The sequence below is a fragment of the Hyperolius riggenbachi genome, chromosome 2 (assembly GCF_040937935.1).
Source record: "Hyperolius riggenbachi isolate aHypRig1 chromosome 2, aHypRig1.pri, whole genome shotgun sequence".
Taxonomy (NCBI): Eukaryota; Metazoa; Chordata; class Amphibia; order Anura; family Hyperoliidae; genus Hyperolius; species Hyperolius riggenbachi.
In genome coordinates this window covers 89937913-89955412 of record NC_090647.1, presented here as the reverse complement: position 1 = coordinate 89955412, position 17500 = coordinate 89937913, and the positions used below count along the sequence as shown (strand labels likewise).

The 17500-nt window shown below is 43.1% G+C and overlaps 1 protein-coding gene across 2 annotated transcripts in view; it reads right to left on the bottom strand.

Moving 5' to 3' along the window:
• Positions 1-1999: 1999 nt before the first annotated feature.
• Positions 2000-17500, bottom strand: part of B3GLCT (beta 3-glucosyltransferase) — a 632866-nt gene continuing 617365 nt past the window's right edge. For both annotated transcript variants that reach the window (XM_068267036.1, XM_068267037.1), the window contains one exon: positions 2000-7116. In XM_068267036.1, coding sequence (XP_068123137.1) covers positions 6955-7116 — 162 coding nt within the window. In that variant the 3' untranslated portion in view covers positions 2000-6954. The remainder of the gene's footprint in view (positions 7117-17500) is intronic.

The window sequence follows — 17500 nt, the reverse complement described above, 5'->3', positions numbered from 1 at the left end:
ACAGCTATGTGCCCAGCCCTTTCTGCCATGAGGACTCTCTGCAATTGTAATTCTAGCAATTCTAAGTATTAGCAAGAAAGTTGGCTATTAAAACAAGCAAGTGTAACCTTTATAGAAAAAGACTACAATCACAGTGATCAAGAAGGGGAGGAATGAAAAAAAAAGCCTCTGGTCCTTAAAGAGACTCTTTAACAAAAATGTCATCCTTTTTTCTACCATCCTACAAGTTCCTAAACCTATTCTAATGTGTTCTGGCTTACTGCAGCACTTTCTACTATCACAGTCTCTGTAATAAATCAATCTATCTTTCCCCTGTCGGACTTGTCGCCCTGTGTTTGGAAGGCTGCAAACTCTTCCGTGCTGATCTGTTATGCACACCCCTCTCCAGGCCCCTCTATGCACACTCTCGTGTGTGTTATTTGCATAAGCCAGCAGCGTCTCTGCTCTCTGATATCAGTAGGAAGAGAGCTAGATAAAAATCCGCCTCTGTTAGGCTGTGAAAGAAGCTGGCTAACACATACTTAGGAATTACAGACACCGCAGAGCTGTGTGCAGGAAGAAACAATCAGCCTGTCACTAGTATCCAGTGGAGAAGAGCTGCAGGGGGAAGAAGCTAAACACACAAATGATCTCTTGAGATTCAAAAGGAAGGCTGTATACAGCCTGCTTGTGTATGGATGTATTTTCTATGTGTGGACATACTGTACATCAACCTACTTCCTGTTTTGGTGGCCATTTTGTTTGTTTATAAACAAACTTTTTAAAACTATTTTTGACTACTTTTAATGCGGTGGGGAGCGGCGAAATTGTGACAGAGGGGAATAGGAGATGTCCCCTAACGCACTGGTATGTTTACTTTTGTGCAATTTTAACAATACAGATTCTCTTTAAAGGGACCAGAGGTGTCTGCCCTCATGAAAAATGTGGTACTAAACTCAGAACTTTCTCTTTGCTGTAAAAGATTAGCCACAGCATGATAACCTTCGGGGGGAAATTAATTACAATTTAGAGAAATCCTGAAGATTTAATGATTAGTATGTGTAGTACAGCTAAGAAATAAAATTAGGAGCAGAGACATAAGTCTAATATTTCCAATACAGGAAGAGTTACGGAACTCCAGTCGTTATCTATGCAAAAGAGCCAGTGAGTTCCATGGCTTTCAAAGTCGCAGAGAGCTCTGTCTTCTGAAGCTTGTTATCTCAGCTGTCAGTCACTGTATCTTTTTCTCTCCAGAGGACAGGTCAATAGTTCACTGGCCTGCTCTGTAAAAGCATTTAGAATGCAGAGTAGTGTGTTAAACTGCAAATATTAAAGAATTATGCAATGTCATAAAAAACACTATATAACTGAAAAAAATATGAGAATATTTTCTTTGCTACTAATGTTCTAGTAATTTATCCGTACCACACAACCAATTCATTATATCAATTTTTTTTCCTTCAGTGTCTCTTTAAACTTCAGTATTTCCTATACAGCCAGAGAGCCTCAGTGCTTTGATTCTCAGCTGCTGATAACAGCTTATTGGGCGCTTTGATCTAGCTAAACAAACACAGAGCACAGTGCAGTGAATTTCTTTAGCAACTAGATGTAGAATAAAGACTTTTCATTGTGTGCTGTAAGGATGTAATAAGAATCCTAAAAAAAAAAAATTGTGTAGAAGCTTGCGAAGAAAGCAACATTCTCCATTAAAGAGAAACTGTAACGAGAAAAACGTCCCCTGGGGGGTACTCACCTCAGGAGTTGGAAGCCTCATGATCCTAATGAGGCTTCCCCCGTCCTCTGTCCCACGGGGGTCTCGCTGCACCCCTTCAAAGCCGGCGTGACAAATACGACAGTGTGTTCAATATTTACCTTTCCAGGCTCCAGTGGGGGCGCTGTTTCAGCTCTTCTGACAGAGATAGGCGGAAATAGCCGATCTCCGTTGGGTCCGCTCTACTGCGCAGGCGACTTGCGCCTGCGCAGTAGAGCGGCCCAACGGAGATCGCCTATTTCTGCCTATCTCCGTGGGAAGAGCGGATACTGCACCTGCGCTGGAGCCACGGAGGTAAATATTTACATCGCCGCCGCTCCGGGAGGATTTTCGCCGTCACCGTGGGACCGAGGACGACGGGAGAAGACTCAATAGGATCCGGAGTCTTCCCCCACCCGAGGTGAGTAACCCCCCAGGGGACATTTTTTGCTACAGATTTTCTTTAATATGAATAATGATCCTGACTCAATATCAATTCTTTCATCCAGTAAATTCAATATTTTGGAAATTTTAGGGTGGTTATGCACAGTTGTCCTTGTTACAAATAGTGTACTTGCTTGTGTTAGTAACCATTTTTCTTGTTAACACTTAAAAAATTACTAACGCAGACGATCTTCAGGACATTTCTTGTTAACCTCCCTGGCGGTGTGATTTTTTCCAGATTTTAGATTTGGGGTTTTCCACCCCGAACCTGACTCGGGTTTACCACCAGGGAGGTTAAACAGTGCAGTGGCTATGTTCACACAGCTAGAGATTTAAAAAAAAAATGTAATGGGATCTGATGAGTCTGTGTGATATCAATGCTAACCTGTACAGACATAAGCACTCCTATGATGTTCTGGTGTGTTGGCTTCCAATTTACACATGACATTTCTGCAAATTACACTTAGTCAAATGAAGAGCTTCCTTGTATCCTGCTTTCTTAATGTATCTGAAAAGGCTGTCATAGATCACTTGACTTTTTTCAGAAATGCCATCATTATTAACTTCCTCTGTTTTCAATACGAGGGTGGACCAAGATCTTACGCTGGATAAACACATTTAATTACAGTCACGAGCAGGGATCGTGGCCCGATCTCAGACAACATTTCTTGAGTGATGCTGTACAGATGTATCAATAGCCTCCAGACTAGCGATGCATTCTGTTGCTCTAGAGGGGGAGGGGGTACAAAGGGAAGATAGATGCACAGTGCAGAATGGAGCAGGAGGGGTGAGAAGAGAGAACAGTATAGTCCACCAGGGATTAGGTGAGATGATCAGTAGATTTCTTGCTGATGCATCGCTGAGGGCCTCTGTACACACACTACATTCTTGACAGAGGCGGTCCATAAATAAAATTATTTGCATCTCAATGACCAACCTTCCTTACAACTAAAGGACATATCTTTACTTGAGACAACATCCAAAAGATAGTGCTTAATTTTTGTGCTGTAGCTTGATCGATCTAAAGTAGCTGAGGCAACTCCAGCTCAGAAAGAGAACATTTTCCCCATACAGTGAACTTCAACAGTTAGGCCCCATTCACACTTGCGTTTTGGCAAGTAAACGGACCGGATCCTGATCGGATCCTGACCTGATCCTGATCAGAACCGTACGGTTCCGATCCGGATCCGGTCCGTTTGCATCAGGCATGCATCAGGCTGCCATCCGGATCCGTGGGCAAAAAATAGCGAAATTTTAAGAAAAAAATGTTGGGATCAGCAGAATGTAGAATCAGGTTCCTCCGCTCCAGCACGTCTGTCACTGCTGCTCCACTCCAGACATGCTTGGCCCATGTGTCCCCATCCGAAATGGCCGCTTGGATACGCATAGGAAGTGGGGTAGAACGTCAGGTTTTTGTAGGCAGTGTGTTCTGTGCCTTCCGTTTCCCATTGGTTTCTGTGTTCCGGATGGTGCTGTCAGGCTCAGGTCCGGCTCCGGTCCGGGTGCGTGGGCCTGAGATCCAAACCCAAAAAATAGCGCATGTTGGAAAAGAGTCCGGATCCGATCCGGTTCCGGTACGTACGGAACGGACGCGTGTGAACGTCCGCATAGACTTTACATTGCTATGCGGAACGTACGTTCCGTTTGTACAGTATGCGGTCCGGATCAGATCCGGAAAATCCGGATAGCGAACGCTAATGTGAACCGGGCCTAAACAGAAGAGGAAATACTTTTTATGTGCCTCAAAAATGGCCTGTTCCTCAAAATTTTAGCAAAATTATAGTTACTAACTTTTGTCTAGAGTCCATTTGGGACAACGCTTGAATTTCTGTACGTGTTTTGGTACTCATTCCAAATAAAAAGATTTAAAGCTTAAATTTTTTCATTCTCCACAAACCTTGGAGAATTTATGGTGAAAATGCTTCCTGGGCCTTAATAAATAAAGCTTCTTGTCTCAGTCACAAAATTGACTTAAAGGAATACTATCGATTCACATATTTTTTTCAATTGACACAGGAATTGTTTGGGAAGTGCTGCTAAGTACTGGTGTATATATTTTAGTACCCTCTTTCCCTGAAAATAAGACCTACCCTTAAAATAAGCCCTAGCTGGAATTTTGAGCATGCTTGAAATATAAGCCCTACCCTGAAAATAAGCCCTAGCGGAAGTTAAAGAAGAGAAAGAGGCAGCCAGTAAGTGGAGACACAGTGGTGCAGTGCCAATCAGGCACTGATCCTGTCATCCCAGCACACAGCAAGGTTATCAGCTGTGTGCAGGGAAGACAGGGCAGGTGCCTGATCAGTACAGTAGCATACTTTAAAATCCATGAACATCACAATTCAAAGGAACAGGAAATGTTCTGCTGAGAGACACTTCCTAATAGAAATATAAGACATCCCCTGAAAATAAGCCCTAGCACATCTTTTAGAGCAAAAATTAATATAAGACACTGTCTTATTTTCGGGGAAAGACGGGTAGCAACTTCTTTGTTTACTGTTATCAAAATACATTTAAACTTTACTGACGCCAAAACTGACGGCTGATTGACCCATGAGGAGTGGGGAAATTCCCCTCACACTTGATCAGTTAACTCTATGTGTAGCTCTGTGTGTGACAGAGAGAGAAAGCTCCCAACAGCTGCAGCTCCTGTGTCCTGTGTTTCTGACTGACGTGTCTGAAGAGAGCAGAGGAAATGTAAGTAATTGTCACAGCTTTTTCATACTGTTTTTGCTTTCAGAGTTTGATATGTTTGATACTCGGTTTCTGTAGTCTGATATGCAACTCTGGCTGTGCATTGAAGCAGACACCCCTTCTGCAATTGATTTGTCCCAATATAGCTAAATCCTACCCTCAATAAATTACAGCTTTTGCCTCTGATATTTAACATGAAAAGTAGGAAAATGTTTACACAGCTACTTAGACATTATTTGCACACTGTCATTTTAGAACACTTGGGTATCGATAGTATTCCTTTAAAGAATGCAAAACACAAAATAGGCATGGGGGTGGGGGATGGGTTCTGGGTAATCTCCCTAGTGGTGGGAGCAGTAGTGCACTGGTCTCCACAGGCACATTTTCGAGGCGGGGGGGGGGGGCTGCCTACACTGTTCCTTCCCCCCCTTGAGGTGTATCTTGCAGAGCATGGTCCCGGGCAGTGTGAGCGCCCGGTACCTCGCCTGTTTTGCACACCTCTGTTTGTATGACGTAGAGAACACCAAGCTTTACTAAACTGCAAAGAATCATAATTTTCAATGGCAAATGAGAAGACTGTGTCCAATTTTTTGACATGGGATTCTACTGTTGGTTCTAGCGTTCACTGGGAAAGTAGTCTGTCTGAAAGTAGTCGGCTCCAAGGAAAGAATTTTTCTCTTTTGACCTCTCGTTTATCTTACATTCTAGTAGTTGGGCATGGTGGAAGGTGGAATCTAGATCTCATGTACAATTCTGGAGCAACTTCTCTGTGAAAGATTAGACAGGAAGCTGAGCCAGGCAAAAATGTGTCACAGTCGGTTGGTTAATACTACATGTGGTGGAAACATTTTGATCTAATTAATCACTATACAACAACTGGACAGTAATAAGAAATTTGACCACGCAAAGTCAAGAAGCCAATCATGTCGGTGAATGTGATAACTAAATCTAAAAGACGCACTATGGAGCCCCCTTGTGTTGTCACTCTGCACCTGCAGACTTCATTCTGAAGTAAGCCTTTTGTAGTCAGCTGGTTCATATATCATTTTGTTTTAACAGCAATCGCCATTCTTCAAATATTATATTACTTACTGTTCAGAGGGGTATGGCTACTAAGTTGACAGAGCACTGGCATTTTTGGAAAGAGGACTAAGTTTCCCACTTTGGCATGCTGACTGGAGGGAAATTAATATCAATAGTTTGTTGATATAATTGGACTAGTCCCAGTGGCCTGCCCATATGATCAGTGTCTTTATTCAAAAGCAGGTTGTGTGCGATCCAAGATAGAGAATGAAAGGTGAAGCAGCTAAAAAATAGATGGCAAGACCGGTATAGTACTCATATATGGTGGATAAGGAAAAAGCTATAAAGTAAAATAATAAATAAAATAAAAATAATCTCAGCTAGTTTATGAGCCTACAGGGCGTACATCCTGATCAGGAATAGCAACCTAATCTGGTGTATTCTAATGTCTCGCCATAAGGTTCATAGCACAAGTGATTCCTAACGATGTGTCAACAAATTGCCATAGTGCAATAACATAGCAGTCAGCATAGTTACCCCTTTAACAGCAAACTGAGAGATGCTGCTAGAGAGGATATTGCTCAATGACATGATCTTCAGGTCTGGTATTGGAGAGGGAGGCAGAATTTATCCCATAATCGAAACTGGGTCATCTCAGCATCCCAAGTCTTACTTTTGACACTGCACATCTATAAGTGAATCTTTTAACAACCCTTTTATAAAAAATTGGACTTTGGTTGGTTATCCTTTAGCATGTTAGACAATGTTCCTGATAATATGTTCAGCATATTTAAGTGTAAAAAGTTATGAATTCCAAGTTCATGAAAAACACCATCATTAGCCATTTGAAACCGTAAAGAAACGAGATATTGCAAGAAATAATGCCTCTGCCTTCAGCGACATCACTAGCAGAAAGTGAGTGTGCTCCGTTCTCCTGAACACTGGTCAACCACACAAAATGGCTTCCACCAGTGTGAGGAGATTGAACTTCCTCTGTTGCAACCAAAGCTACATCTACTATAAATTTGTGCAGCATCTCTTCAGACGTCCTTAGGAAAGAAAGACCATCAAAGGTCTTCTTTTAAATATTTTCTTTCTTGCCTTTCTTCCCTCCTGCCGTTCTTCAGCCAAACGTTATAGACTTCCACTGGATCTGTGTTCCAGTGCTTGTGAAAGGATATTGGGATTTGGTGGGAAAGAAAGTCCTTTGAATAATCAGCTGGTCGTGCCTGAAAAATAAACATCAAAATAATTAATTGTAATATTTCGCTCACTTGTGTATTAACCCTTCACTGAGCATCATGGCATATATGTTATGTGTGTGTGTTGTTCTTAAAAAACAACTGAAGTGAGAGGAAGAAAAAGGCTGCCACATACATCTCCTTTAAACATACCAGTTGCCTACCATACTGCTGATCTTTTATGTTGAATCACACACCCAGGGCTGGATTTCTGGAAGGGCCACAAAGACCAAGGCTTTGGATGGCTGCAGCCCAAGGGGGCACCAGCACGCAAAAGAAGAGATGTGCATATGAAAGAGAAGGGTGAATACGGGGAGCAACACATGAAAAGGAAACCGAGGTTCAAGGGAGCTGTTCATGAAAGAGAGGGTCTGCTGTACATGGATGATACACATGGAATGGGAAGGGTGCTGCGGCTCAAAAAAGGGGAGTCAACATACTTGGCCTAGGGGCACAAAAAGTATAAATCCGGCCTTGCACACACCTGAAACAAGCATGTGGAAAACGTAAAAAGTGTACCAGAGCTGATAAAGTTTTATACATACCTGGGGCTTCCTCCAGCCCCATCCACATGGATCGCTCCCACGCCTCCGCCCTCAGCCTTCTCCTGCTCCAGGACCGGGTCCTGTAACTTCAACCAGTCACAGCCAGTCTGTGCAAGAGAAGTGTGCACTCTACATATCTTTCTGGCGGCTACCGGAGAGATGCGTAAAGAGCGCACACCTCTCTTATGTTAGACTGGCTGTGACTGGTTGAAGTTACGGGACCCGATACCGGAGCAGGAGAAGGCTGAGGATGGTGACGTGGGAGTGATCCGTGTGGATGGGGCTGGAGGAAGCCCCAGGTATGCATAAAACTTCAGCTCTGGTTTCCTTTAAGTCAAACATCTGATCTGCATGCTTGTTCAGGGTCTATTACTAAAAGTAATAGAGGCAGAGGGCCAGCAGGACAGCAAGGCAATTTGCATAGTTTAAAAGGATATACATATGGCAGCTTCTTTATCACTCTCACTTCGGCTGTCCTTTAATTGCTGCCTTAGGACTTAAAGAAAACCTGAAATGAAAATAAATTTGAGATAATTAATTGTATGTGTACTAGAAAAGTATATAGAGCTATCCTGGTGTCTCAAGTTATTCTTCTTCTTGTATTTTCTGAAAAATGTGCACAGCAGCCATGACTGTGTGAGGTAAAACCTGGCCAATTCAGCTCCTAAAAAAAGCCCTTCTTGGAAGCATGATAGAATTCACTTGCTATTAGTGTTTGTACATCCAGATAAAGGTGTTTTGTTTTCTATGTATTTTTTCAGGACAGTAGGCTGAATTCAACTTTTCCACTGCCTCATTTGCATGAATGACAGCACTTTTTTAAACACTAGTGCAAAGGAAAAAAGATGGAAAGGGGCCCCAGGACTAGTACTAACATGTCAGGTGCTCTTTAACTTGAAAATTGTCACCTGCCTCAACTCAAAGCTGGACGGTAAAAGTTTATAAACTACCTAGAAAAAATAGAAAATGTGTTTTTTTTTTTTTAATTATTTACCTTACAAACGAAGTGCAATAATCAGACTGACTGCATCGGCCTAGGGAGTTATTCAATTTTCAAAGTCAACAAGATTAGTAGGCAAGTGAGAGAAAATCACTCATGCTGCGCCCAAAGTAACGCACTGTGCATCTGCACACAAAATCAACTTTCATTGGCTAATTGCACATGGATCGGAACCAGCAGAGGTGGGAGGGGTTACGAATAAAGATAGATGGAGATACATTCGAATAAATGTGGGTGGTAATTTTTCATCTTCTCTTTAAAATAATTATTTAGTGCCTTTGAAATTTTAAAATAACAAAAAGTAGGTAAAATATAAAATAAATTTCAATGCATTTTATTTTATGTATTTTTAATTTTACAATTATTCACGTTAGTGGTCCTTTAAAAGCATTGCACTTTTTTTTTTTTAAAACAAAAAGTAACACAAACTTAATATAAGCAAATTACTGGTGTAAGCTTATGATTATAATAGTTTAAAGCATGAAATTATGACAACAGAGTTCAGTTGTACAGGCTGGGGACATGCTGGGGACATGCTGAATGACCCCCCATGGGCCTCCCTTAATGACAGTTATTTGAGATCCACCAGCCAAGACAAGGAGAAGAAAACAGATCAATTCTAACTAGTAGGATTTATTATTTGTGTTAAGATCAGCACGTCATGTTCCCAGCTCTTTAAACAGTAGTTAATTACATTTGTGACAAAACACACAGAGTGGACGTTAAATGGGGAGTAATGATAAATGGGATTACTGCAGCAACACGTAGTTTTATTGTACTGTTGATGTTTTTTACAAGATCTATAATATGAATGATTTAAGCAAGTAATAAAAATGTGCTTGTGAAAGATTTTATTAACATTTAGTAATCACTGGAATTAATTCTGAATTAAAAATGGATGTACATGGGTCTATTAACTCTAGAAAGCTTGCGATATTTTTATGCTTTATCAGATTTTTTTGTAAAAAGTAAATCAGTCAATTTTTATTATTTTTTTTTTATTGCTGCCTGTTTGTCCACTGATATCATTTTTGCCTTATTTCCTATCCTTGTGAACAGGGGAGCCTGCAAACCAGGGGTATCAAACTCAATCATGTAAGGGGCAAAAATCTAAAACAGTCAAGCCTCGGGTCAAATGGCTTATTAAGATTTAACATAGCAACAGTGGTGGTGGGGGAAAAGGTGCTGCTCCTCCTCCTCCTCCTGCAGAGTAGCCCAGTGCAGCAGTTTAATATTTACCTTCTTTAGTGCTGCTTTGGGTCTCAAGCCACTGGCTCTGAACGCATGTCATGTGATTGGGAAGAGGTATGGGAGCACAGAACCTGTGACTGCCAGGCAGAACAGAAGAGACAACGCATTGCTGAAGCAGCTAAATATTTACTGTACTGCTGGGCTGCTCTGCTATGTGGGAAGAAGGTGTCGGGGGAGGTGCGCAGACGCGTATCTGGAGGCGTGCACATAGGGCACGTGCTATGGGCGCCCCTTGTCAATCACCCTGGGGGGCGCATCTGTGAGCAGAGAAATCACCCATTCCGAGTTCACGCTCTGCTGTCTACCGCTATGCTGCCCAGCGCACAGCCTGTACAGTGGGAGGAGAGGAGGACTGTGTTGCGATGTCCCGTTCCCAGCTTAAGCTTCTCTGGTTGTCCTGGCAATGTCTGCACGGCTCGCATCACCCTCCTGTCCTGATTGGCTGCATGGAGCATTGTGTTGTGTGCCGCTAAGGCTGATGGGGGTGGGAGATGATTGGAGGAGGAAAGTGTGTGTAGCTGTAGCCATGGGCATTATGACACACACACATACAGTGAGTGCTGTGCTGCTGAGAGCCTGAGGCAGGCGTTGTCAAAGAGGCAGAGCTGAAACTAAGTTATAAATCATAAGGTAATTAGAAATGAAGTAATGTAATAATTATTATCATAACAAAATATTCTGCAGCAGCAGCAATTACTTTCCCACATTTGATTTCACTCACCTAAGTTACAATTCATTATTACTATTTAGTATTTGTATAGCCCTAACATCTTTTACAGCTCTGTAGAGTATATTGTCTTGTCACTAATTGTCCCTTAGAGGAGCTCACAATCTAATCCCTACCATAGTCATATGTCTATGTATGTATCATGTAGTGTATGTATTGTAGTCTAGGGGGGAAGCCAATTAACTTTACTGTAAGTTTTAAGGATGTGAGAGGAAACCGGAGTGCCTGGAGGAAACCCACAAAGACACAGGGAGAACATATAAACTCCATGCAGACAGTAACCTTTGCACGCGGCAGATCGTGTGATAACTGCTGTGATAGCAGTTATCACGCTTTTGTGAATCGAGCCCTTAATGCGTTGGTATTGTATACATTGCTTTTTTACTCCATAGCAGTGCATTGTAGAAAAGCTTTCATTTAAAATGCGTATAGTAGGAACTGTGCCGTAGAAAAACATGGGAATTAGTTTGAAAATCAATTCCTCAAGTCCTTTCAGTTATAGCTGAGAGCAACTGATTAAGTGTAAAAGCACCCTTAGCTAAGTCGCACACTTTACCGGGCCACACAGTGGAAGGAGGATGAGGACGAGGAGGTCAGCGAGGGAGCAACAAGACTAACTACGGGGGCTGGAAGAGGCCCCAAATAAATAAAAGAACAATCTTTATTTTCAAGTCGGGTATCCTTGAGCCTGGCAGTTAGATGCATTGGGGGGGGGGGGGGGGGGGGGGGGGGCGTTGTTTTTCCTAGATACGCCTCTGGAGGTGCGTGTGTGTGTTTTACTAGCTACCAGGAGAGGGTTCAGGGTTTTGAACCAAGGAAGGGGGCCCCATGCTAACTTTGTCCCCCCGAACAAATGAGTCCCATGGGTTATTGCTGCACCCCGAATCAAACTGACAATGTGTCAATCAGAAATACTGTCGCTGATGTGCTCCTCGATGGGAAGGCAGTGTACTGTATTTCTTTTGCTGTTAACAATACTGGACATTGGAAGCTCACAAGGGCTTCATAAAATGACAATGAGGACCGCATTCGGCCCGTGGGCCTCGAGTTTGACACCTGTGGTGCAAACACTGTTTAGAGATTTCCAAACTGAAACGGAAGTCATTGAAATAAGGGTAAGGGCCCTTTTCCACTACGGCGATTCTGCAGAGTTTCCCCGCACATAATTCGAACGGGGAAACTCTGCCATAGGGGATGACGGGGCCGCGGCGGAATCGCTTGCAGGTGCGATTCGGCCGGAACCCCTCACAGAATTCGCCGCAGAGGCTGCGAATCCCAAAGCCGTGCATGGCACGGCTCATGGGATTCGCCTGCGATCCCGGCCACCCGCTCAGTGTGGCGTGCGACAGAAAATGCACATCTAATTTAACCTTTTAACTGCTTTTTTTTTTTTTTTTTAAGTGCGCTGCGGCACCACATATTTTTTGTCTCCCCTAAGCTGCCAGTGTGCCTCCCCCTGAGAAATGCAGGGCAGCACAGGGAGCACTAGGATAATGACCTGATCTGGAGGCAGGATTTTATTTAAGTATTTATATAGCGCCGACATATTACACAGCCCTGTACAGAGTATATTGTCTTGTCACTAACTGTCCCTCAGAGGGGCTCACAATCTAGTCCCTACCATAGTCATATGTCTAGGTATGTATCATGTAATGTATATATTTTAGTCTATGGCCAATTTTAAGGGGAAGCCAATTAAAGTATCTGTATGTTTTTGGGATGTGGGAGGAAACCGGAGTGCCCGGAAGAAACACACACAGACACGGGGAGCCACTGAGTGGCGCTGTAATGCTAACATTCTCCTTTGGGTCAAGCATTACAGAGCTGCTCGGTGGTGGATGAGCAAAGGCATCTGAATCAGGTACATAAAAAGCGCTCCCTGCGCCGCTCTGCATTAGGCCGGGCGAGGCAGCCCAAGTGTAGCCAGCTGCAGCAGCCCTGCCCCGAGTTCTCTAACATGAGATAACTTGGGCAGTGCTGCTAAAAGGTGAATAGATTGTTTTATAACATTCAAACGAATTTGCTAGTTTCAACTAGAGTACTGATAGCTCAAGAAAATTGATCTGTAATCTGCAGCGCCAAAGCAGCGTTTACGCCTCACTCCATGTGATCAGGATCCGAAGGATGATGTCAGCATTCAGCATGGCTCCCAGAAGGAAGAGGAGAACTGATATAGTGAACAGATCAGGTAAATATCAAAACGCTCCCTGTGCTGCTCTGCATCTGGGGGAGGCAGGACGAGTAAAGCTGGATCATGCGGCACCGCTGTGCTGAGCAGGGATGCTCAATGAGATGCAAATAATTTCGAGTTGATGCAGCATTATGTACATTTTGTATGCAAATTTATGCAGCCTGAACATGAACCAATCAAATCCTGCTGAGGTGACATAGGATTGGTCCGTTTTCAAGCTGCATACATTCCCATACAACATTTGCATAATCCTGCATCAACTCAAAATTATTTGTATCTCATTGACCATCCCTAGTGCTGAGTTATATAATGCAAGATAACTCCTGCAGGGCGGCCAAAAGGTTAAGGCCATGTGTAGCCACCATTCAGGATAAGGCTTTCCATGATGCGTCTGTACTAATGCCAGCTCTCAGAGGTAGGATCTGTCTATGATGGGAAGCGTGGAGTAAAGAAAAGCCCTATATGGTTACCAACCCTTCCCCGCTCAGTCCAGAGCACAAAATCAGTTTTTGGCTGGTTTTCTACAAAAGATGTTTTAATTTTTTTAAATTTTATTTTTTATGAATAGTTTAGTATTTCTATAGTGCTGAGATCTTCGGAAGCACGTTAGATAGTATATTGGTTTTTCACCAATTCTCCACCCGTGGAGCTCATAATCTAACCCTTACTATAGTCATATGTCCATAGTAGTCTAGGGCCAATTTGGGGGAAGACAACTGACTTATCTGTACGTTTTTGTAGATGTGGGAGGAAGTTCAAGTGCCCGGAGGAAACCCACACAGGGACAACACAAACATGTAAAACTGTGCAGATAATGACCTGGCTGGGATTCAAACTGGGGACGCAGCACTGCAAGAGGAGAGCGCTATACACTGTGCATTGTATTTAAACATTTCTTAAACTGAGGTTTAGATCAATCTAGTGTAAATGCGTGACAAATTTTAGCTCTGTTTTAAGCCCCATCTACACCATATACATTTTTGTGCGATTCGATTCATCGATTCGATTCAATCCGACATGTCCGATCGGGATTCGATAGTGTGGTCGAATGTCATTGCAAAACAATGGCAAATAGATCACAGTACCGATCGAATTGAATCCTGATCGGACATGTCGGATTTAATCGAATTGGATTGATGAATCGAATCGCACAAAAATTGTATGGTGTAGATGGGGCTTTACTTACATGTTTCTTGTTGCCATTGTTTAAAATACAAAATCTCTATCAACATCTCCAGGCTGTACTCAGTGCTAAAGCAGAGAGAGACATTTTTTCACCACACAGGAGCAACGATGGCTGTGTTACCCATGTCCCAGGACTGCTGCAGTAAATGCTACCTATACTGGGGGAGTCAAGTATAGGTACCCCCGGTATAGGAAGCCAGGCATAGTTGCCCCCAGTATAGGTAGCCAGGTATAGTTGACCCCAGTATAGGTAGCCAGGTATAGGTGCACCAAGTATAGGTTTGCCAGGTATAGTTGCCCCCAGTATAGGTAGCCAGGTATAGCTGCCCCCAGAATAGGTTTCACCAGGTAGGTGCCCCGAGTAGGGTAGCCAGGCTGTCCCACCCTCCCCGGCCTCCGCTCATTTGCCTTCAGAGGCTGCAGCCCCCTCCTCTGCAACAGTCCCCAGATCCTCTGGACCTCAGATTAGCAGTGACCCGCAGGACCCCAGAGTGAAGAGACAGGAAAGCAGTTCCCCTTGTAATGGTGCATATACAGGAAGCAAGTATTACCTACATATGCACCGCTACGGGATCCGCTCTCCCGTCTCTTCGCTGCGGCTCTGCAGGTCACCGCTGAATTGAGGTCTATGAGATCCAGGGACTGTTGTGGAGGAGATGGCCGCCCTCTCAGAAGGTAAACAAGCAGCAGCCAGGGATGGAGGGGGTGGACGGGAGGTTGCCCCTTGGAAGACACCACAAGTCATTCAGGTGGCGGTCCACCCGTTTATAGACTGCCATTGAGCAGAGACAATAAAAAATTAAATCTACTTTGTAAATGTTTGATCCTAAAATAAGACCATGGGATATGTGAAAAAGTCATGTTTTGGAGTAGGCGGATAGATACAATTGTTAATCACATCAATTTATTTTCACCTCAGGTTCTTTTGCATAAACAGATTTCAATTACTAGTGAGTGGTGCAGACCCTTCCAACATATATGGTACCTGAAAATAAATGCACTATCCATTTCATTACCTTCAGGGATCTGAATAGGACAGGGAAGCCTTCCATTACCTACAGTGTACCAGCAACATCATTTACCCAAATGCAATGTGTGGATTTTATCCACAGTAGCATTATTTACTTCATAGTGGGTAAAAATGCAAAGTATTTTTTTTCTGTCTTGTCCTTTTTCCCCCCCTGTAAAATGTATAGAATGCATAATATTGAGTACAAGAGCCGCTTCTCAAGGCCTAAATCCAAAGTAGACAACACTATTAAATCTGATTCAGTCCAAAATATAGATAATGTCCTTATGAACAATCCCCAGTTTCACATTAAGCTCAGTCACTACTCATTTTATGGCCACATCATATGCAAGAGAAAAGAGAAAAAACCAATCGTGTAGCTCTGATATCAATGCCATCACCTTCCCTGGGCGGTCACTCCTACCACCATTAGTCAAGTGGAAAAAAACAGACATCCTGGTGTGAGCTCAGGCACACTCCCACTAAATGTCTGCACTCACCCAGATGTCCGTCTATAGTTTCCTGAGGTGGAAATGATAACTTATGGAGGATAGTATTCCTCTTATTGACCTGTCTGCAGCACTGGAATCATGCACTGTCATAAACGAAAAAGACTCCTCATAGCGTAAAACTAAGTTTAATGTTAAAAGCAAGAATAAAAATATGCACTTACAAGTCTAGAGTGGGTAAAGCTACGCTGTGTTGATGTGTCGGCCATAAGAAGAGTAGCAATGGAGCTTTATGTGGACCTGGGAATTGTTCAGAAGGACATTATCTATATTTTGGACTGAAGCAGGTTTAATAATAGTGTTGTCTACTTTTACTACTTCAATAGATCACCAGATTGTTAAGAATGTGCAGCACATACACTGTAATTTACAGTGATAAGTCTACCAGAAGCACATACCTTTTTAATTTATATTGTAATAACATGCATAGTATTTGTTAGCGAAAACTTCGTACCAAAGAAAGTCTAGATTGTCACATACATTTTTTAATATTATGGGTGTAATAAGTAGTGATACCTTTATTGTTGAATCAATAGGGGCATTACATTAAATGTTAAACTGCCCTAGTCCGTAAGGTGAAAACAATCTCTAGATGCTTTTAAGTCAAAAGATCTGTACTGAATGAATGCCAAAATCAATGCAGTCCCATTGATCTGTTCTCTGTCTCATCTGCCACACACCACTAAACCATAAATGTATTACTGTCACAGTAGCGCTCTGATTGCTTAAAATAGTGAGCAATTATAGTCTTATTTGGAGTAACTGGAGAAGACTGAGCTGACAGTTTTGACATTAATAAATGTATATTGGTAATTTAATACTGCTCAATTTGCAAATAAAGTATAACTGCACATGATAAATTACAGGACCCAACCTGTGCTACAAGATTATATAAATGTGTATCAGCATTACACATTCGCTCAAGAATTCCAAGCTAAGACTTGGACTATTTTTATGATTCCTACTTTCCATATTGCCTAGACACACAAAAACTGTGTGATGCTGTAACAGCAATAGGCAGGCCATGACCAAAATGAACATAAGTGTATCCGACTGACGTAACACACTGTAACTTATATTTTTCCTTGGAATAAATGCACAAGAGTCTGATGTATAAAACATATAAAAACACTGCGCTAGTGTATACTGAATGGGTGTCCTCACGGTGGTGCGCTTATCTAAAATCAAATTAAACAAAATAATATTAAAACATCAAAGCACACATGCACAACCAGTACAATCAAGCAAAAGTACCGATCAATCTAGTCCCAGTTGTATCTTTGAGATATATTCAAACAGTTCATCACTCAGGTATGCCTTGGCCGGGGCGCGCAGATGTGGAAAGTGGAGGTGAAGGGAGGGAAGGAGTGTGGTGTTCTGTCTCTGGACTCTGGCGGGTATTGCATCGCACCTGAAGCTGGCCTGACTCTTGCTCGATTGCACGGTTTCTGCATGAGCGCTTTGAAAACCTGTACCGAAAAAAGTCCCCCCGGGGGGTATTCACCTCAGTAGGGGGAAGCCTCGATAGGGTCCAGAGGCTTCCCCCTACTGAGGTGTGGCCCACGGCGGTCTCGCTGCAGCCCCCGGAACGCACAGGCAACAAATCCGACAGCCTGTGCAATATTTACCTTTTCGGGCTCCAGGGGGGGCGCTGTTGCGGCTCTTCTGATGGAGATAGTCGAAAATAGTTGATCTCCGTCGCGTCCGCTCTACTGCGCAGGTGCAGGAGACTTGCGCCTGCGTAGTAGAGCGGCCCGACGGAGATTGGCCATTTCCGCCTGTCTCTGTGGGAAGGAGTGGATATTGCGCCTGCGTTGGAGCCAAAAGGTAAATATTTACAACGCTGCCGCTCTGGGAGGATTTTCACCGCCACCGTGGGACCGAGGAGGACGGGGGAAGCCTCAATAGGCTCCGGAGGCTTCCCCACCCGAGGTCAGTACCCCCCAGGGTAGTTT